This window comes from Pogonomyrmex barbatus, unplaced genomic scaffold (genome assembly GCF_055798465.1).
Source record: "Pogonomyrmex barbatus isolate J1 unplaced genomic scaffold, ASM5579846v1 scaffold5, whole genome shotgun sequence".
NCBI classification, from domain to species: Eukaryota; Metazoa; Arthropoda; class Insecta; order Hymenoptera; family Formicidae; genus Pogonomyrmex; species Pogonomyrmex barbatus.
The window spans coordinates 11,165,465-11,187,287 of NW_028297149.1; the positions used below are offsets into that span (position 1 = coordinate 11,165,465).

The 21,823-nt window shown below is 38.1% G+C and overlaps 1 protein-coding gene and 1 long non-coding RNA gene across 17 annotated transcripts in view; one reads left to right on the forward strand and one right to left on the reverse strand.

The window, feature by feature from the left end:
• The window catches only part of LOC105431552 (uncharacterized), an 85,096-nt gene that overhangs the window by 10,931 nt on the left and 52,342 nt on the right, over positions 1-21,823 (reverse strand). For 14 of the 16 annotated variants that reach the window (XR_016140446.1, XR_016140445.1, XR_016140444.1 and 11 more), the window contains 8 exons: positions 20,830-21,019; positions 20,595-20,730; positions 20,147-20,477; positions 19,861-20,064; positions 18,643-18,884; positions 18,296-18,341; positions 17,680-17,907; positions 618-15,785 (listed from right to left, as the gene is read on the reverse strand). Coding sequence is in view for 5 of the 16 variants with exons in the window: in XM_089081943.1 (XP_088938069.1) it covers positions 618-15,785; positions 17,680-17,907; positions 18,296-18,341; positions 18,643-18,884; positions 19,861-20,064; positions 20,147-20,477; positions 20,595-20,730; positions 20,830-21,019 (16,545 nt within the window). In the remaining 11 variants the exon portion in view is untranslated. The remainder of the gene's footprint in view (positions 1-617; positions 15,786-17,679; positions 17,908-18,295; positions 18,342-18,642; positions 18,885-19,860; positions 20,065-20,146; positions 20,478-20,594; positions 20,731-20,829; positions 21,020-21,823) is intronic. The other 2 variants (XR_016140447.1, XM_089081941.1) reach the window with 2 other exon arrangements.
• The window catches only part of LOC148935453 (uncharacterized), a 28,873-nt gene that overhangs the window by 3,092 nt on the left and 3,958 nt on the right, over positions 1-21,823 (forward strand). The window lies entirely within an intron of this gene.

Consider the following 21,823-nt stretch of genomic DNA (forward strand, 5'->3'; position numbering starts at 1 on the left):
AATAATTAAACGTAATACATATAGGTATATCGTCTATTTTTCCAGGTAAGGATAGATGTCTTTCTCTTTCTATTCTTCATATTGTAATGAATCGTTCCTGATTTGCTTCGTTCTTAAATGTAATCATGATTGAGCGCATTATCTCGTTCGTAATATTGATTTCGACTAACAATATACCCATTTGACTCATGGAAACACAAAGAAAATTCAAAATAGTACGCAGAAAATTATAACAGGAACAAGCGGAAGTATGAATGTCTCAGATGTTGTTGATCGGCTTTACGAGTCGTAAAACGACGAATTAGTGGACTGGAAATGACTGAGAGATTAGAGTGTTAGGCTTCATTAATGAATGACGAAGGTGCATGAATGTATATATATATATATATATATATATATATATATATATATATACATATATATATATATATACATATATACGTATATATAATTTTCTCTTTTTTTTTGCTCTCTGATGTCACGAGAATAACTAGTAAAACTGAAGTTACAGAGAAGCGTCAACTTAATCATTAATCATGTTACACACAGCTGGTATATGTAATATATAATATATAGATATAGATATGGATATATAACGCAAGATTATTGCAAGATACCTTCGGTTCTACTGTCAGTGAACTCGGCGAGTGAACTGGGTGGCGGTGGGGTCGTTCGCACAGACTTTGTCACGACTGTGGTGACGGAGTGCCGTGTGCGAGGCTCGGGGTGCCCTACCGTAGTTACTGTCTCTACTAATCTATGTGTACTGTCCGAATCATCCGCGGCCGCCTCCTTACCCGGACTAACTTTTTGTGGAATGCGAGATACTCTCTTAACGCTAATTGTCTCAGTTAAATGCTCGACGTCACCGGACGTCTCTGGCCTATCAGATACTTCGGATCTATGGGGAATCGTTTCTTGAACACTCTCGTCTGTGCGTTTCGATTCTACTCTATCAGTGACTTTTTTCGTTTCCGCTATTTTACTCGTTCTCTTAGTGGAAGCTTTGCTACCATTTTTCGCGTCCGCTGATTTAGATACTTTCGGCGGAGTGACGCTCTTTCTCGCGGTTTTAGCAGCATCGATAGATTTACTCTTGGCATCGGCTGCCGATTTGGCAGATTTACTCCTCGTTTGAGCCAGATCGCTCTTAGCGCGAGCTTCTTCCGCAGTTGCCTCTTGCTTGGTCTCTTCTAGGAATTCCTTCATGTCATCCGTCGCCTCTTCTACCGCGTGTTTCGCGCTTTTCACTACACCTGATAGAAAACCACCTGCTTTTTGCGTAGCTTTTTTAGCTTCTTTTGCAGTCTTATCCTTAGAGGTTTCTGCAATGCGCGTAACTGTACCCGCACCAGATGTCACTTTTCCTTTGACCACTTGCACATCTTCCTTTGTCTCACTCACAACGGTGTCTTTGGTACTTTTAACTTTTTGCGCCACACTCTGGCCAGTGGCCTTGACTTTCTCGCCGGTTTGCGACAAACTTTGTCCAATCTTACTTCCCGTCCCTTTCACAATGGAAATCGTTTTATCCTTCGCACTTTTTATGCTGGAAATGCTTTTTTCCTTGGTGTCTTTTGCATCCTTTATAACTTTATCCGTAGCAGTTTTAATTTCACCGGCGGCTTTATCCTTCGTTTCTGCAAGTTCCTTTACTTTCGTTGCCGCGGCTTCTCTAACAAGTGCTTCCTCAGCAGCTGCTTCCTGCCTGGTTGTTTCTAGAAAGTCTTTAACATCATCCGAAATCTCTTTTCCTGTCTGTTTCACACTGTGAACAGCACCAGATAGGAAATCCGAACCCTTATCTTTCACCTTTTTGGCATCTTTTGCAAGATCATCTTTAGCCGTTTTGGCGCTATCAACAACAGCATCGGCACTTGTTACCAATTTATTCTTCATCATCTTCGTATCTGTTTTTATTTCTTCACTGAGACTTTCTTTAGCGTCTTTTATATCATGTACAATATCCGTGGCTTTGGATTCTACTTTTTCACCGACTTTCTTCGTTTCAGTCATCAGTTTGTCAGCTGCAATCTTCGCCGTCTCTCCCACTTGAGTCGTTGTATCAGAAATTTTATCTTTGGCATCCTTAACATCAGATACCAATTCTTCCTTAACATCTTTTGCACTAACGACAACTGCATCTTTCTTTTGTTCTAATTTTTTCAAACCAGCAGCTGCAATTTCTTTAGCACGAGCTTCTTCTAATTCCGCCTCATGCTTCGTTTCATCTAAAAATTCCTTAACATCATCCCTTGCGCTCCCGACAGCATGTTTTGCACCTTTAACTATTCCCGAAAGAAAACCGGATCCCTTTTCTTTAACCTTTTTCGCTTCTTTAATTGTTTTGTCCTTAGCTACTTGAGCACCATCAGCCATAATTTCGACTCCCGCTGTCAATTTTTCTTTCGTCATTTTCGCATCATCTTTAATTTCCTTAATAGCCGCATCTTTCGCATCTGAAATTGCCTGCGCAGTCGACTCCAATTTTTCATCAACTTTTTTTAGTTCCGACGTTACCTTATCTTTAGCAGCTGTACCTGCATCAGCGGCTTTTTGAACATCTTCAGAAACTTTTTTAGTAACCTTATCCTTCGTATCCTTCGCTGCAGTGGCAGTCTTATCTATGACATCTTTTGCTTCAGCAGCAGCTTGATCCGCTGTGTCTTTTACACTAGTAACAACAGCATCCTTTTTACGTTCCAGTTCTTTCAAACTAGTTGCCGCTGCTTCTTTAGCATGAGCTTCTTCCAATTCTGCCTCATGCCTTGTTTCATCTAGAAATTCTTTAACATCATCCGCTGCGCTTTCGAAAGAATACTTGGCACCTTTAAATATTCCCGAAAAAAAACTGGATCCCTTTTCCTTAGCTTTTTTCGCTTCTTTAGTTGCCTTGTCTTTTGTTGCTTCAGCACTATCGGCCATCGCTTCGGCTCCCGCCGCTAATTTCTTTTTTACTTTTTCTGCATCATCTTGTACTTCCTTAACAACTGCATCTTTAGTATCCACAACTCCCTGTGTAACATCCCGTGCTTTTGAATCCACTTTTTGACCAGTTTCCTTCATTTCTGACGTTATTTTATCTTTAACAGTCTTGGTCGCATCAGCAGCTTTGCTAATATCTTCGGAAACTTTTTCAGTAATTTGATCTTTCGTTTCTTTTGCTGCAGCAACAGTCTTGTCCTTGGCATCTTTTACTCCAGCGATGGCTCGATCAGCAGTATCTTTTACTTCAGTGACAATAGCATCTTTTTTATGTTCCAATTCTTTTAATCCAGTTGCTGTTGCTTCTTTAACACGAGCTTCTTCTAATTCCGCTTCATGCTTCGTTTCGTCTAAAAATTCTTCAACATCGTTCGCGGCGCTCTCAACGGAATGCTTAGCACCTTTAAATATTCCTGATAGAAAACCGGATTTTTCTTTAGCTTTCTTCATGCCTTTGATTGTTTTATCTTTAGCAGTCTCGGTACTATCGGTTACAGCATCGACGCCAACTTTCACCTTTTCTTTTATTAATGCTGCATCATCTTTCATTTCTTTAACCGCTGAAGCTTTAGCGTCCTTAATGTCTTGTGTAACATCTGCTGCAGTCGTTACTATTTTTTCACCAATCTTCTCTGTTTCTGCTGTTATCTTCTCATCTGCGGATTTAATGGTGTCAACAATTTTCTGAGTATCCTTCGAAACTTCATCAATAATTTTATCCTTTTTATCTCTCATGCCAGAAATTGTATCATCTTTTGCACCTTTCACATCAGCGACAGTTTTTTCTGCAATTTCTCGAATTTCGGCTGTGACAGCATCCTTTTTACTTTTCACATCCTCAAGTTCTGCAGCAATCTTCTCTTTAGCACGATCTTCTTCTAAAGCAGCTTCCTTTTTAGTCTCATCTAAAAATTCCTTTACGTCATCGGCTGCTTCTTCTACAGTATGTTTCGTTCCTTTAAATATGCCGGAAAAGAAGCCACTTGTTTTTTCTTTAGCTTTCTTCACTTCTTTTGTCGCTTTATCCTTTGCACTATCCACAGTTTCCGCAGCAGCATCAGCATCTGCTACTAATTGTTCCTTGACCTTTTTTGTATCTTCTTTTATTTCTTTAATCGCTGCATCTTTAGTATCCTTTACTCCTTTTGCAACATCTGTTGCGGTGTCTTCTATCTTTTCCTCGATCTCTTTTGTTTCTGCTGCTACTTTTTCACCAGCCGTTTTCGCGATATCGGCAACTTTCTGGGCATCCTTGGAAATTTCCTGAACAATTTTATCCTTTTTGTCTTTTACTGCAGAAACTGTTTTATCCTTTACATCTTTTATGTCGATGGTAGCACTATCTATCGTTTTTTGAATATCTCCAACAACAGCATCTTTTTTATCCTTCATATCTTTAAAATCCGCGGCAACTTCTTCTTTAACACGTTCCTTTTCCAATGAAGCTTCTCTTTTTGTTTCATCTAAAAATTCTTTGACATCATCGGTGGCATCTCCTCCGGTATGTTTTACGCCTTTGAATATGCCAGAAAGAAAACCACTAGTTTTTTCTTTAGCTTTTTTCGCTTTATCTTTCACGCCTTCTGCGGTTTCTGCAGCAGCATCAATATCAGCTGCTAATTTTTCTTTTACTTTTTTGGTATCCTTTTTCACTTCTTTAACTGTTGCATCTTTAGTATCCTTGACGGCTTGAGTAACATCTGCTGCAGTTTCCCCTATCTTCTCACCGATCGCTTTTGTTTCTGATGTTACTTTATCAGCAGCTGCTTTTGTGGTATCAGCAACTTTCTGGGCATCTTTGGAAACTTCCTCAATAATTTTATCTTTCTTGTCTTTTACTTCAGAAACTGTTTTATCCTTTGTGTCTTTCACTTTATCAACGGCTTTATCTGCTGCTTCTTTAACTTCGCTAACGACAGTATCCTTTTTATCTTTTACATCTTTCAAACCCGCAATGGCTTTTTCTTTGACACGTTCTTCTTCCAACGCAGCTTCTTTCTTCGTTTCATCCATGAATTCTTTAACATCATCTGCCGCATCTTCTACGGCGTGTTTCGCGCCTTTAAAGATACCGGAGAAGAAACCACTTGTCTTTTCCTTGGCTTTCTTTGCTTCTTTCATTGCTTTATCTTTTGTACTGTCTGCAACTTCCGCAGCAGCTTCAGCACTTGCTGCCAATTTTTCTTTCACCGTTTTTGTATCTTCTTTTGCTTCTTTAATCGCTGCATCCTTAATGTCCTTAACATCTTGTACAACATCTGTCGCAGTTTCTTCTATCTTTTCACCGACATTCTTTGTTTCAGCTGCTACTTTCTCACCAATTTCTTTCGCCGAATCAGCGATTTTCTCAGTATCTTTTGAAACTTTATCGACAACTTTATCTTTTTTATCTTTCACAGCAGAAATGGTTTTATCTTTTGCATCTTTTACATCAGTAATAGTTTTGTCTGCAGCTTGTTGAACATCGGTTACAACTGCGTCTTTTGTATCTTTTAAATCTTTGAGACCTGAGGCAATTTCTTCCTTAGCACGTTCTTTTTCTAAAGAAGCTTCTCTTCTTGTCTCATCCAAAAATTCCTTGACATCATCAGAGACATCTTCAGTAGTATGTTTCGCACCTTTAAAGATTCCAGAGAAGAAACCACTTGTTTTTTCTTTAGCTTTTTTCGCTTCTTTCGTTGTCTTCTCCTTTGTACTATCCACAGCTTCTGCAGCAGCAACTGCGCCTGTTGCCAATTTTTCTTTTATTTTTTTCGTGTCTTCCTTCACTTCTTTAACTGTCACATCTTTGGTATCTTTGGCAGCTTGCGCAATTTCCGTTGCAGTTTCTCCTATCTTTTCGCCAATTAATTTTGTTTCCGATGTTACTTTATCATGAGCTGCTTTTGTAGTATCTGCTATTTTCTGAGTATCCTTTGAAACTTCCTCAACAATTTTATCCTTTTTATCCTTTACAGCAGAAACTGTTTTATCCGTTGCATCTTTGATTTTATCGATAGCTTTATCTGTAGTTTCTTTGACTTCACTAACTATCAAATCTTTTTTATCTTTTACATCTTTCAAAGTTGTAGCAGCCTTTTCTTTAATACGTTCTTCTTCCATTGTAGCTTCTTTCTTCGTCTCATCCATGAATTCTTTAACATCATCTGCTGCATCTTCTACGGCGTGTTTCGCACCTTTAAAGATGCCGGAGAAGAAACCAGTTGTCTTATCCTTGGCTTTCTTTGCCTCTTTTGCTACTTTATCTTTTGTACTATCTATGGCTTCTGTAGCAGCTTCAGTACCTGCTATCAACTTTTCTTTTGCTTTTTTTGTGTCTTCCTTTACTTCTTTAACTGCTGTGTCCTTAGCATCCTTTACACTCTGTGCAACATTTGTTGCGGTTTTTCCTACTTTCTCAGCAATAATTTTTGTTTCTGTTGCTGCTTTATCACCAGCTGTTTTTGTGGCGTCAACAACTTTTTGCGCATCTTCAGAAACTTCATCTATAAGCTGATCTTTTTTGTCTTTTAATGCAAATACTGTTTTATCCTTCGCTAACTTTGCATCAGCTGCAGTTTTATCTACAATCTCTTGGTCTGCAGTAACACCAGCATCCTGCTTATCTTTTAGATCTTTAAGAGCTGCGGTAGCTTCTTCCTTAGCATGTTCTTTCTCTAACAAAGCTTCTCTTTTTGTTTCATCGAGAAATTCATTAACATCGTCAGTCACATCTGTTACAGCATGTTTCCCTCCTTTAAATATGCCGGAAAAGAAGCCACCCGTTTTTTCCTTGGCTTTCTTCGCTTCTTTAGCCGTTTTCTCCTTTGCACTATCCACAGTCTCAGCGACATCATCAGTATCTGCAGTTAATTTTTCCTTTATCTTTTGTGCATCTTCTTTCACTTCCTTTATCGTTGCATCCTTAGTATCCTTAATGCTGTCAACAATGTCCGCAGCCGTTTCATCTATCTTCTCAGCAATTTTCTTTGTTTCTGTTGCTACTTTCGTAGTGTCGACAACTCTTTGAGCTTTAGAAACTTCCTCGACAATTTTATCTTTCTTATTCTTTACTGCAGAAACTGTTTTATCCTTTACATCAGTAATAACTTGATCAGTAGCTTCTTGAATTTCAGTTGTGACAGTGTCCTTCTTATCTTTTAGATCCTTTAATCCTGCGGCAATCTTTTCTTTGGCACGTTCTTCCTCTAATGCAGCTTCTTTCTTTGTCTCATCCATGAATTCTTTAACGTCATCAGCTGCATCTTCTACAGCATGTTTCGCACCTTTAAAAATGCCGGAAAAGAAGCCACTTGTTTTTTCTTTAGCTTTCTTCGCTTCTTTCGTTGTTTTATCCTTTGCGCTATCCACAGTTTCCGCAGTAACATCAGCACTTGCTATCAATTGTTCTTTGACTTTTTTCGTATCTTCTTTCAGTTCTTTAACTGCTGTATCTTTCGTTTCCTTAACTTCCTGTGTAACATCGGTCACAGCTTCTTCTATTTTCTCACCAATCTTTTTCGTTTCCGCTATTTTCTCGCCTGTTGTTTTTGTGATGTCACTAACTTTCTGAGCATCTTTCGAAACTTCATCCACAATTTTATCCTTTTTATCTTTAACAGCAGAAATTGCTTTATCCTTTGCATCTTTCACATCAGCTGCGGCTTTATCAATAGCCTGCTGAGCATCAGCAACGGTAGCATCTTTTTTATCTTTCAAATCTTTGAGACCCGCCGCTGTCTCTTTTTTAACGTATTCTTTTTCTAATGAAGCTTCTCTTTCCTTTTCATCCAAAACTTGTTTGGCATCATCAGCTGCGTCTTCTGCGGTATGCTTGACGCCTTTAAATATGCCGGAAAGAAAACCACTAGTTTTCTCTTTAGTTTTCTTTGCTTCTTTCGTCATTTTATCTTTCGCAGTGTCGATATCTGCTGCCAATTTTTCTTTTATTTTCTTTATTTCCTTTTTCACTTCTTTAACTGCTGCATCTTCACTATCCTTTACAGTTTGCGCAACATCTGCTGCAGTTTTTTCCATCTTTTCATCAATCTTTTTCGTTTCTGTTACAACTTTCTCCTCGACTGCTTTTGTAGTATCGACAACTTTTTGTGCATCTTTGGAAACTTCTTTTATAATTTTATCTTTTTTATCTTTTACATCAGATACAGCTTTATCTGTAATCTCTTTTGCTTCAGTTAAGGTTTTATCAGCAGCGTCTTTCATGTCAGTCACAACAGTATCTTTTTTATCTTTCAAATCATGAAGACCGACAACGACTTTTTCTTTAGCTCGCTCTTGTTCTATAGCAGCTTCCTTCTTTGTTTCATCTGCAAAGTAGTGCACATCATCAGATACTTCTTCTGCAGCGTGCTTTGTACTTTTAAATATTCCCGAAAGAAAGCCGCTGCCTTTTTCCTTAGCTTTTTTTCCTTCCTTAGTTATTTTATCTTTTGTAGTTACAGCACTTTCTATCGCGGCGTCAACTTCTGTTTTTATCTTGTCTTTCGTTATTTGTACATCTTCTTTAATTTCCTTTGTTACACTATCCTTAGTATCAGTAATACCTTCCGCGATATCGTCGGCAATTTTCTTCGTATCCGTAATTACTTTATCGCTTGTCGCTTTAGTGACGTCAGCAATTTTCTCGACTTGGTCGGTTATTTTCTCAGCCACATCGTCTTTCACTTCTTTTACTTCGGCAACGATGTCGTCTGTTTTGTGCTTCAAATCTTTCAGTTGAGCTTCCGCTGCCTCCTTGGCGCGAGCCTGCTCTAATGCTGAATCCTTTCTCGTTTCCTCCAAAAAATCTTTTATATCATCGGCTGTGCTGTCCACGGAATGTTTCGATCCTCTAAATATTCCCGAGAAGAAGCCACCAGTCTTGTCTTTAACTTTTTTTGCCTCTTTAGTGGCCTTATTCTTAGCAACCTCTGCTGACTCCGAAACAGATTCAGCTTTGGCCGCCATTTTTTCTTTTACAACCTTAGCATCTTCTTTTGCTTCCGAAACAAGAGCATCTTTAATGTCCTTCGCATCACACTCAACATCCGCTACGGAGGTTTCTACTCTTTCAGTAATTTCCTTGGTCTTCGCGATTATGCCATCACCAGCTGCTTTCAAATCATGTGTCACTTTTTCTGCATCTTTGACAGCCGTATCTACAAACTTGTCTTTCGCATCTTTCGTGGTAGAAACTAATTTATCCTTGGCATCTTTTGCATTCTCGATAGTTTTATCTGCGGCATCCTTTGTATCTTGAATTACATCATCTTTTTTCTGTTTTAAGGCTTCCAATTCTTCAATGGTTTCCTTTTTCGCCTCACTTATATGTTCTTTTACGTCTTCAGATACATCGTCCACAGCATGTTTCGCACCCTTGAATATACCAGAAAGAAAACCACTAGCCTTTTCTTTCGCTTTCTTTGTCTCCTTTACTGCTTTATCCTTTGCACTGTCCACAGACTGCGCAGCAGAGTCAGCGCCAGCTGCTAATTTATCTTTTACCAATTTTATATCCTCTTTCACTTCCTTAACTGTTGCATCCTTAGCATCTTTTATATCCTGCGCAACATCTGACGCAGCATCTCCTACTTTCTCACCAATCTTCTTTGCCTCTGCTCCAACTTTTTGCTTGTCTTTGGAAATTTTTTCTATAGCTTCACCTTTCTTGTCTTTAACAGCAGCAACTGTTTTATCTTTTACATCTTTCGCATCAGCGACAGTTCTTTCTGCTACTTCTTGAACTTCGACTGAGACAGCATCCTTCTTACTTTTCATATCCTTAAGTCCCGCAGCAATTTTCTCTTTGGCACGGTCTTCTTTTAAAGCAGCTTCCTTTTTCGTCTCATCTAAAAATTCTTTTACGTCGTCAGCTGCATCTTCCACGGCGTGTTTCGCACCTTTAAATATCCCAGAAAAGAAACTACCAGCTTTTTCCTTAGCTTTCTTCGCTTCTTTCGTCGCTTTATCCTTTGTACTATCCACAGTTTCTGCAGCAGCATCAGCACCTGCTGCTAATTGTTCCTTGACCTTTTTTGTATCTTCTTTTACTTCTTTAATCGCTGCATCCTTAGTGTGTTTTATTCCTTTTGCAACATCTGTTGCGGTGTCTTCTATCTTTTCCCCGATCTCTTTTGTTTCTGTTGCTACTTTTTCACCAGCCGTTTTCGCGGTATCGGCAACTTTCTGGGCATCCTTAGAAACTTCCTCAATAATTTTATCCTTTTTGTCTTTTACTGCAGAAACTGTTTTATCCTTTGCATCTTTTACATCGGTGGTAGCACTATCTATCGTTTTTTGAATATCTCCAATAATAGCATCTTCCTTATCCTTCAAATCTTTAAGATCCGCGGCAACTTCTTCTTTAACACGTTCCTTTTCCAATGAAGCTTCTCTTTTTGTTTCATCTAAAAATTCTTTGACATCATCAGTGGCATCTCCTACGGTATGTTTTACGCCTTTGAATATGCCAGAAAGGAAACCACTAGTTTTTTCTTTAGCTTTTTTCGCTTTATCTTTCACGCCCTCTGCGATTTCTGCAGCAGTATCAACATCAGCTGCTAGTTTTTCTTTTGCTTTTTTGGTGTCCTTTTTCACTTCTTTAACTGTTGCATCTTTAGTATCCTTGACGGCTTGAGTAACATCTGCTGCAGTTTCCCCTATCTTCTCACCGATCGCTTTTGTTTCTGATGTTACTTTATCAGCAGCTGCTTTTGTGGTATCAGCAACTTTCTGGGCATCTTTGGAAACTTCCTCAATAATTTTATCTTTCTTGTCTTTTACTTCAGAAATTGTTTTATCCTTTGTGTCTTTCACTTTATCAACGGCTTTGTCTGCTACTTCCTTAACTTCGCTAACGACAGTGTCCTTTTTATCTTTTACATCTTTCAAACCTGCAATGGCTTTCTCTTTGACACGTTCTTCTTCCAACGCAGCTTCTTTCTTCGTTTCATCCATGAATTCTTTAACATCATCTGCCGCATCTTCTACGGCGTGTTTCGCGCCTTTAAAGATACCGGAAAAGAAACCACTTGTCTTTTCCTTGGCTTTCTTTGCTTCTTTCATTGCTTTATCTTTTGTACTGTCTGCAGCTTCCGCAGCGGCTTCAGCACCTGCTGCCAATTTTTCTTTCACCATTTTTGTATCTTCTTTTGCTTCTTTGACCGCTGCATCTTTAGTGTCCTTAACGTCTTGTATAACATCTGCCGCAGTTTCTTCTATCTTTTCACCGGCCTTCTTTGCTTCAGCTACTACTTTCTCACCAGTTTCTTTCGCCGAATCAGCGACTTTCTGAGCATCTTTTGAAACTTTATCGACAACTTTATCCTTTTTATCTTTTACGGCAGAAATGGTTTTATCTTTTACGTCAGTAACAGCTTTGTCTGCGGCTTGTTGAACATCGGTTACAGCTGCGTCTTTTGTATCTTTTAAATCTTTGAGACCTAAGACAATTTCTTCCTTAGCACGTTCTTTTTCTAAAGAAGCTTCTCTTCTTGTCTCATCCAAAAATTCCTTGACATCATCGGAAACATCTTCAGTAGTGTGTTTCGCACCTTTAAAGATTCCAGAGAAGAAACCACTGGTTTTCTCTTTAGCTTTCTTCGCCTCTTTCGTTGTTTTCTCCTTTGTATTATCCACAACTTCTGCAGCAGCAACTGCTCCTGTGGCTAATTTTTCTTTTACTTTCTTCGTATCTTCCTTCACTTCTTTAACTGTTGTATCTTTAGTATCTTTTACATCTTGTGTAACACCTGTTGCGATTTCATCTATTTTTTTACCAATTTTTTTTGTTTCTTCTGTTACTTTCTCACCCGTTGCTTTTGTGGTGTCCGCAACTTTCTGCGCATCCTTCGATACTTCTTCTACAATTTTGTCCTTTTTGTCTTTAATAGTAGAAATTGTTTTATCTTTTGCATCTTTCATGTCTGTTGCAATTTGATCCTTAGCTTCTCGAATATCTTGTACAACTTCATCCTTCTTATCTTTCAAATCTTTAACTTCTGTAGCGATCTTTTTTCTGGCTCTTTTTTCTTCTTCTACCTCAGCTTCCTTTTTCGTCTCGTCTAAAAATTCTTTTACGTCGTCGGCTGCTTCTTCTGCGGCATGTTTTGTTCCTTTAAATATGCCGGAAAAGAAGCCACTTGTTTTTTCCTTAATTTTCTTCGCTTCTTTCGTTGCTTTATCCTTTGCGCTATCCACAGTTTCCGCAGCAGCATCAGCATCTGCTGCTAATTGTTCTTTGACTTTTTTTGTATCTTCTTTTACTTCTTTAATCGCTGCATCCTTAGTGTCCTTAACTCCTTTTGCAACATCTGTTGCGGTGTCTTCTATCTTTTCTCCGATCTTCTTCGTTTCTGCTATTTTTTCACCAGCTGCTTTCGTGGTATCGATAACTTTTTGGGTATCTTTGGAAACTTCCTCGATAATTTTATCTTTCTTGTCTTTTACTGCAGAAACTGTTTTATCCTTTACATCTTTTGCTTTATCTACAACTTTATCTGCTGCTTCTTTAACTTCGCTAATGACTATATCTTTTTTTTCTTTTAAATCTTTTAAACCAGCAGCAGTCTTTTCTTTGGCACGTTCTTCTTCTAATTGAGTTTCCTTTTTTGTTTCGTCCATGAATTCTTTAACGTCGTCTGCTGCATCTTCTACTGCATGTTTTGTACCTTTGAATATGCCTGAGAAGAACCCGATTCCTTTTTCTTTAGCTTTTTTTGCTTCTTTAGTAGTCTTGTCCTTGGCAGATGTTGCGGCATCCGCAGCTGATTCATCAGAGATTATTTTTTCTTTCACAGCTTTAATGTCTTCCTTTACCTCTGTAGTAACTGCTTCTTTAATTTCCTTGCCTGCTTGCACAGCATCTTTCGCAGTTGTTTCTATTTTCTCGCTTACTTTTTTTGTATCTGTCACAACCTTGTCGGTAGCTTCTTTTGCGTCATCCGCCACTTTTTCCATGTCTTTTGAAATCTTTTCCGTGACTTTTTCCTTCTCGTTTTTTACGGCAGACACTGTTTTGTCTTTGGCATCTTTAATGTCAATTACAGCTTTATCAACGACGTCTTTCGTATCCGCTACTAAATCATCTTTCTTCTGTTCCAAATCTTTCAATCCAGCGGTTGCCGCTTCTTTGGCTCGCGCTTCTTCCAAAATAGCTTCTTTCTTTGTATCATCCAAGAATTCCTTGACATCATCTGATACTTCTTCCATGGCATGTTTCGCACCTTTGAATATTCCTGATAGGAATCCTGATCCTTTCTCTTTTGTCTTCTTTGTTTCCTTTGTCGTTTTCTCTTTCACAGCCTCAGCGCTGTCAGTAACATCACGTGTTTTTTCCTCTATTTTTTTGCTAATTACGTCTTTACCATCCTTGATGGCTTTACCTGTGCCTTCTGCCGCAATCGCTATGGGTTGTTCAATTTTTTTTGCCTGCAATTTATCTTCCTTATCTTTCATTTCAGAGGTTTTATCTGCTTCCAATTCACCCATAATATTTGCCACGTTCCGTGAATCTTCCAGAAACTTTGTAGTTACTTCTCGTAAATCCTCTTGGCCACTGTCTGGCAACTCAATCGATGGTGTCTTCTCCTTGGATCTGCTCCTGGATCTGGAACTTCTCGCTTGTTTAGGACTTCTGAATATACCGAAAATGCCTCCTTTATCCTTTTCAACAATTTCATCCTCGAGAATGACAGATTTTTTGATCTCTTCATGATCTACAGGTGGCGTCTTCGTAATACTTTCCGATACCTTTTCTTCAACTGGATGCTGCAGATTCTCTGCCATCTGCCTCGTATCCTCCAAAAGTTTCGCTGTTGCCAATCGAACCTCTTCATCTCCGCTATCGAAGGAGGTTTCCTTCGAAGAACTTTGCTCTCGGGATCTGCTTCTCTTCTTACTCTTCAATTTAGGGCTCTTGAACATACCGAAGAAGCCACCACTCCTTTCCTTGGTATCCTCGCCTTCCGATTCAGGTGCTTTCGATTCTGACGTATCAGATTTCACCTCTGCAGCGGATTTTTCCACGTCTTTTTTCTCCTCCTTCTGATCCTTTTCCTTGTCAACATCCGCTTTTCCATTTGTCTCTTCGTGGATAATAGTCTTCTCGATTTTTGTCGTTTGAACAACATCGTAAGACTTACCGATTTTGTCCGCGGGAATATCGGCGTCGTAATAAGTAGTCGACACAAAAGTACGCACCTCTTCTTTGGGAGTGACTTTTGTACTGTCACTTTTATACGTGACCGGTAATACGCTTGTATCAGCAACCTTTCGCGTGTCATCTAAGAACTTTTCTGTCACCGCTTTAACTTCCTCGTCGCCACTATCGAAGGACGTTTCCTTCGATTTGCCGAACTTCTTATCCTTAGATTTGGGACTCTTGAAAATGCCGAAAAAGCCGCCTTTCTCCTTCGTTTGGTCTTCCTCTTTTTCATCGTCTTTGCCGGATGGTTGCTCACTCGTTGGAGCAACGATCTTCTCTTTGTTTTTGGCATCTTCCACGTCAGTCTTCACAGGTTTCTCAACCTGTTTTTCTTCTGCAGTAGGCACTTCGGCGGTCTTGGATACTTCGGTCTCCTTCTCTTTTTCATTTAGTTTCTTTTGTAATTCTAATAACTCTTCCTTTTCCTTCGCGATTGCTGCCAGCCTCTTCTTCTCTTTCTTCGCAATTTGTTCCGTGCTCTCTTTAGGTTTCTCGACATGAATAACAGGTACGGAAGCTCCGTCTTCTTCCTTCTTAACTTTGCTTTTGAACAAACTCGAGAAAAAGCTCGATTTGTCTTTGCTATCATCGTCGCTCTCAACAACTTCCTTCTTATCTTCCTTTTCCATAGGTTTATCCAGACCCTCATAGGGTACATGCATACCTGCGGCGACTCGTCTAGAATCCTCTAAGAATTCCACGGTAGCTAATCTTACGTCGGGTGCAGTTGTAATTTCCGGTAATTTGCTATCGAAATGCGAGTCTGTGATTTCACTAGCAGGATGTTCAGGGACTTTCTCTTCTGAGACTTTCATTAAAACAGCTTTCGATTCCTCGTCGCTGTCGAAAGACGTGTCTTTTGAGCCCTTCTTGGCTCTCTTCAATTTGGAGCCTTTGAAAATCCCCGAAAATATTCCACCGCTCTTATCCTTCGTTTTTTTCGCCTCTTCGTCTGATTTTTCTTCCGCGCTGTCTGGATGTTGTACGCTGTAAACGTCTTCATAAGCCGATGCTTTTGTAGTTTTCATATCTTTATCTTTATCCTTATCCTTGTCCTTGTCTTTATCCTTGTCCGCAGGAATTTTTATTTCTGGCTTTTTCTGATCCGTTCGAACTACCTTTTCGACTGTCGTCTTTTGCGTGACACTCGCATCCGCGGGAATTGCGCCCTGAGCTAACTTTTCGTCAACTTCCTTACCCTCCTTAGATAGTTTCTCTTTTTCGCTAACAACGTCCTTCTTTTCGGGGGAAACAATCACTGTTTCTTTCGTGGTCACAGTCGGCGTCTGTTTTATTACCGTGGTCTTAGTGACCACCGTCTGACCTACTTTCGGATCGCCACTAACGGAAACTACTGTCTTCGAAGTGCTAACTTTAGGATCCGGCTTCGCGCCGCGATACTCCCTAATCATCGGCGGCTCGATGCAAGGGATTTTTTCCGGTTCCGAAACAATACCTTCCGGCTCGACGGCCGTTTGACTTAATTGAACATTAATCACAGTCTGCCCTACCGCACCCCGCGCCTCTTTACTGTCCCGCGCATCATCATCATCATAAACCACCGACCACCCTTCCTTCGCTAACTTCCCCTTCTCTTTCTCTGCGTCTGCTATTACACCTGTTAATTAAGTATAATATATTTTAGGCATCTGTATATGTAATAAAAAATAAAGGAACACAATTTTATTTGTCAATTTCGTCATCATTAGTGTAAGCTGGCTCGCTCTTTGATTGCTCTTTTGATTGAACTGCGGTTAGACTGTAGTAGTGTGGTTTGTGCGTGAAGTGTATGTGCTGTGGAGCAGCCATCTTTTCACTATGTCGTTATATACGTAAGGCAGGTATGATTCAAGAAAGAGAAGTAACATCAATCGTTACAATTAATACCCGATGAAAACGAACTTTCCATACGCGTACTTTGACTCTTTAACAAATTGCATCGAAACGTTCTCAGTAGCTTGCAATTTCAAAATGATTCTTGATGAGAGTATTTCGATTAGTATTATATCGACTATGAAATGAACGCTGAAGAGAATCAAAATGAAGCTGTTAGAGAATATAAACGATAGTAGTATATTCAGCTTCGCAAAGAACTCTTGATTATTATTTTAAGTGAGAACAACAATCGATTATTATTAGTAAATTTTAATCTATCAGCTATGAACAAACGAAACAATATCCTAACGGCCTGCACGACAACGTCTAGTGATCTTTTCTAATGACAGCTGCTCCGTGCGCGCACACAATTGGGCCACACATATTGGCCATTCATGCAACGCCAAATAATTGCAGCGAAACCTTGCTGAAACAAATTAATCTAAAAGTGTCGCGGAGTATTAAGGATATTAGTGGGGATGATTAATAAGATATAAAAATTATTGGTATAATAATATAAGTAATAGCTGCTTGAGATATGCCGAGATAAAATAATCCGTTATATATATTAAAACAAAAGCAAGCTGGTAAAATTCCGAAGAGATCCGCATTTGGCTTCTAGAACCTGTGAGTGAGTCGACGGCATAGAGACAAATGTTTAGTGCTCACGTACGTTACTTCCACTCCGCAAAACGTACAGTGCTCTTTATAAGCTGAGATAAATTTTATGCATTGATATGTGTATGTGAATCGTGTCCAGAATCATTGTATCGTTAGAATAATAATAATAATAATAATAATAATAATAATAATAATAATAATAATAATATTCCTTATTTATGTACTAGCGTTTAATTGACCGCAACGTTTCGCTGAAATAAGATCGTGCACATCGTTGATTATACTTACGTAAAAATTAAAGTTTGCATCAACGACGACAATAGGTCATAAATATAAATTCAATATATATATATATAAGATAGATCAGCATTTGAGAGATATATCTACTTAGAAACTAGGTTGTTGGCATGTAGTTTCTCTATATACATATACGTCAATATAATTAAAATTAAATAAGTACGCGTGCATTTGTTGCGATATAATTGCATAATACTGGTGATACTTATCATTTTACAAATAAAGAGATAATCATCTATAAGAATATATAAGAAAATTCACCAAAGAATATTATTAAGAGAGAAGACAATAATATCGAACGCGCAAATAAATACAAAGCTATATATATAGTTATATATCTCGTGCATTGTTCAAAAAAGTATTTTAAGCAAGTACATTTCATAACTGTATCTATAACTATGAACACGATATCACCAAGGAAAAGAGGCATAAGTATCTCCGATCTAGCGAGGTCTGTAGCGAGTCCGACGCAGTTCGTCGACAGATGGTTAATACGAATAAGTCGATTCCCTAATAGTCGATTCCATCAAGCGTGCGCCCGCAGCATTAATCCAATCATGCTGCTAAATTTTAAGTTTATATATGTATATATAAATGCGTGGTCCCGCATTTGGCGTTGTAGCTCCGCTAAAATCAATTAATGACTGCACGCTTTTTGCCAGTAGTAAGCACGGCCCCTCAACCCACCATTCATTCCAATCACTTTCAGGCTCACTTACCAGAGACTATCTTGTTGGCGTCGGCGATCGCTTTCTGGCGTTTTGTCTCCGGATCATCCAGTTCGTCGCGCGACTTTTTACTCATCGTGTCGGCCGTGTGGCATTTGTGCTCAAGGTAATCAGCCATCATGTCGCTGAGCTCTTTCTCGTCGCTCGCGTATTTGTCTTTGATGGGGGTCGAGGTTCCGTTGAATACAGTGCCATTTGTGAGTGTGATGTGCTCTGTGACTGTGAAGTGCAGAAAATGCGTAAACGAAGAGACACAGAGGTAACACGAACTGATGTGAGACGTTGCATGACGAATGTAACGGATATACGTGGCCACAGTAAGATTGCCCGTTGCAAGCGTTGACTAATATGTTTTCTAGGTAAGCATGAATAAAAGTGTTCATTTCTGTGTATCGTCATAGCTAATGACACGCGTTGTGGTGTGCATTCTTCACTCAAATATCGTGGATGATCGTGACGTCACAGTTTTATTGCAGTATGTAATGTAGTATAAGAAAATGGAAGAAAATGTCGAATAATATCGAATCATTTCTAATAAATCGTAAAAACGCAATGCAAGAGCGAGTAATAATAAAGTTAACTTTATAGATTTTCCTCTTATACTTACATCTATAACGCGCGTTGCCAGTGAGATCCTCGACTGATTCAGAGTCCTAGAACAAAGAGAGAATTGTGCTTTATCTCGGCAATTATAAGAATCCCACGCTTATGGAGAAGGAGTTATTTGAGTAAATTACTCTTATGTATAAGTCTTTTAACTGTTGTAGCATACATAAAAGAACTATTACGAAATATAAAGATCATATCTTCTTCAATTATGTTCAATAATAACATTCGTTAGATAGAAGAATAGAATCAAGCAATAAAACATCATCTTTTGTCAATGGTAATTTGTTTTTTCACGTGTCGATTGTAATTATGCATGTAGATTCTTGGTTTGCATAAAATACGCACCTTCATTCTATCAGGCTCTTCGTAATCAGGATCCATCTTAGGATCCATAGTTGCATCACGACGAAGTGACGTATTTCTCGACGGCCCCAATTCCTCCTTCAGTGAGTCAAATCCTGGTTGATCTAGCCTAACTCTTGCCACAGCTTTTTCAACATCGTCAGTCACTAATTCGACATTAAAGATACATTTGTTCACTATATCTTCTCGTCCGATCTTATTAAGAGCTTTCTCTAATGTGTTTCCTGCGAATAAAGAAACGACACGTGATATTTCGATTACGATCAATCATTTCAGAAACGCATAATTCAATATATTAAAAATATTTATTATAATATATTTAATATTTTTAAAACTATTATATTTTAAATATTTAATTTTTTTAATATCACAAGTTTTAATAAATTTTAGAAGGATATGTTATCGACATTTATATCATCAAAATTTATAATTGATCATATTACTTGTTGTTTCTTGCTATTTCTTTTTTTATAACCAATTATATTCGTTTGCTTTTTCGTATTTGTCACAGACCTGAATGTATTGCACATTGTGGACGTAAGCAAGGACATCTTCGAAATATTAATAGGAGTTCGCTCGTATAATAATTTTCATTTTCATATTCTTGATATAAAGATATAAACATTGTTCTTATGATTTTTTTTTTATTATAACAAAATTAAAATCTAGAAACAATTTGAAACAAAACAGTCTTATAAAATGTATTACTTCATCGCGAGAGCGTCAGGAAACTAGTTTCAACCTTGACAATATAGATTTTGATATAGGAATATAATTCGGCGATTTATGAAACTAGTACAAATAAAAAAGCGACGGTAAACACTCAGATTTTAATCACTTTCACTGCGCGACTGCCGGTTACGTACTGCGGAATCACAACCGCTTGTTATTTTTGCCGATTGCAGAAACATTGCGAGTTATGTGCGAGTCAATGCCATTAGTGAGAAGGAGAGGGAATGAAACGTATGGACTTATGTCAGGCATAATAATGCACAGTGAGATCATCACATATCTACGTTGCTAGGAGAGATTCCTTGCGTCTGACTCAACTATAGCGCGCGTGTCTAATTAATTGACCTTGCTAGGAAACAGGTTTTTTAAAAGTTATGAAGGTAGCTACCGCAGTTCTCATTCATCGAAATTTAACACGCTACGCTGGTTTAATGATGTAAAAGTAAATAAATTGCGTAACAAACTCACCTGTGGCTTTGCTTCCACTATTCTGCCAAATTTTGAACATGGCAGCAGCCTGTTGCGCAGGTTGGTCGGGATATTCTTGTTTTATTAGAGTCACATCGTTGGGTGGAATATTCAACTCTTCCGCTAATGATTCCCAATCTTTATCTAATAAATTAGCAATATCAGTTAAACGGATAGTCGCTCTGTGTATAGCATCTGGTCTACCTGTAAGTAATATTCTCTGTAAAGTAAAGAACTTTGGTGACATATAGCATTAATAATTAATTTTTATTTATTATTCGCGTACTTATTCCACCATCACGCAAGAAACTGTAATTCTTTGATAGTTCCAGTAAATCGAGCTCGGAGACCGCGGTGTCTGGAGAAATCTTCTCCGGCAACAAAATATTTAGTGTACAGATAGGCGTTTGCGGCAGTTCACCCCTTGGAACTTTAGGCTCGCTCATAAACATGATTCGGCCCATCATATCCGCGGCATCCGGATCCTTTATTCTCGCGGTAAATGGGACTCTATTTTCTTTGAAGGCTCTGAACGGTAGTTGCAGTTGTTCACCCGTTTTCAGAACAGGAACGAGATTTCCCGAAAATTCCATGTATTGCGTTTTTCCTTCAAGAACCTTCAAGAACAGCATCAAATTAACTTTAATGACATCTTAAGTAACTAAAAAGCTATGCATTATGCATAACATGCGAATATTTCAATGGCAATCTTAATTTTTATCGCCGACAATTACCTCGACGTCTCTACTCTTAGCAACTTCTGTAAAATGTTCCTGGTGCTCTAAAGTTTTGTCCTCTTTATCGTCGGTCATACAGAATACACGTAATCTCGCTTCCAATGGATCTACTCGTTTCGCAAATACTACGAATCTATCGGAAAATAAGCATTAAAGTATTTATGTTCTGTACAATTTGCATTTGTAATTTGTTACTGAATCTACGTATCATGTTACATCAGCCGGAACGTACTTAGCCATGAACGGCACATGTGTTGCATGTGTGTAGAGTTCCGTGGCCATTTTCGTGGCTTCGGAGATGTTACGGCAGTCCATTAACCAGAAGCGGGCGGAAACTGTGGTGGTGAAGGAAACGCAATCTTTCACAAAGGTCAACGGCGTCGAGCCTGTGACGTCCTCCCAGACTGCCCGAGTCTGACCCCCTGAACGACATACATGCCAAGTCCAATAACATTATTAAAATATGTCCGTGTTAGAAATGCGCAGGTGACAAAAGTGAAATATATGTGGTATATTTTTGTACGACCGAGATTAAATACGGATGATTAACAATCATGATGCGAATTGTTGCCTATGTGTAAAAATAATAATGTCAGGTATACTGGTATCGATCGATAATTATCAGCCTGAAGAAACTTACGCATTTAAAAACGGTCGCTGTAAGTGCGCTATTGTTAAGTGCTTTTTATCAATGTGTGAATATATTATGTGAAGGTATAAGTGGCCGAGATTGAATGACAATGCTTGCAAAATCAAAAAGAAGCGCTATATACGAAATGTGTAGAAAGCAATCATAGGTATATAGGTTCAAGATAATGATTGAGTGATAAAAAATATAATATCAACATGTATTGTCATTTTATAGAAAATGAATTCAAATAATAACATTAAATTAGATAAAAATCCGAAACAAGTATAAATTTTTTGGAAATGATTTTGTAGATATTGTAGAAATATTTAAGATATAAATATTCTTAATAAATAATTCTTAACAAATTAAAATAAACTTAAATATGATAGTATTAAATATTCATGTGTATGTAATATTATAATATAAATCCTTTAGACTATAATCATATTATAAAACATTATATAATCCAATATATATATATATCATAATCATATCATGTACTTATATATATATATATATATATATATATATATATATATATATCATAATATCATGATATATATAAGTACAATTTTATATAAATTACAAATTTCTA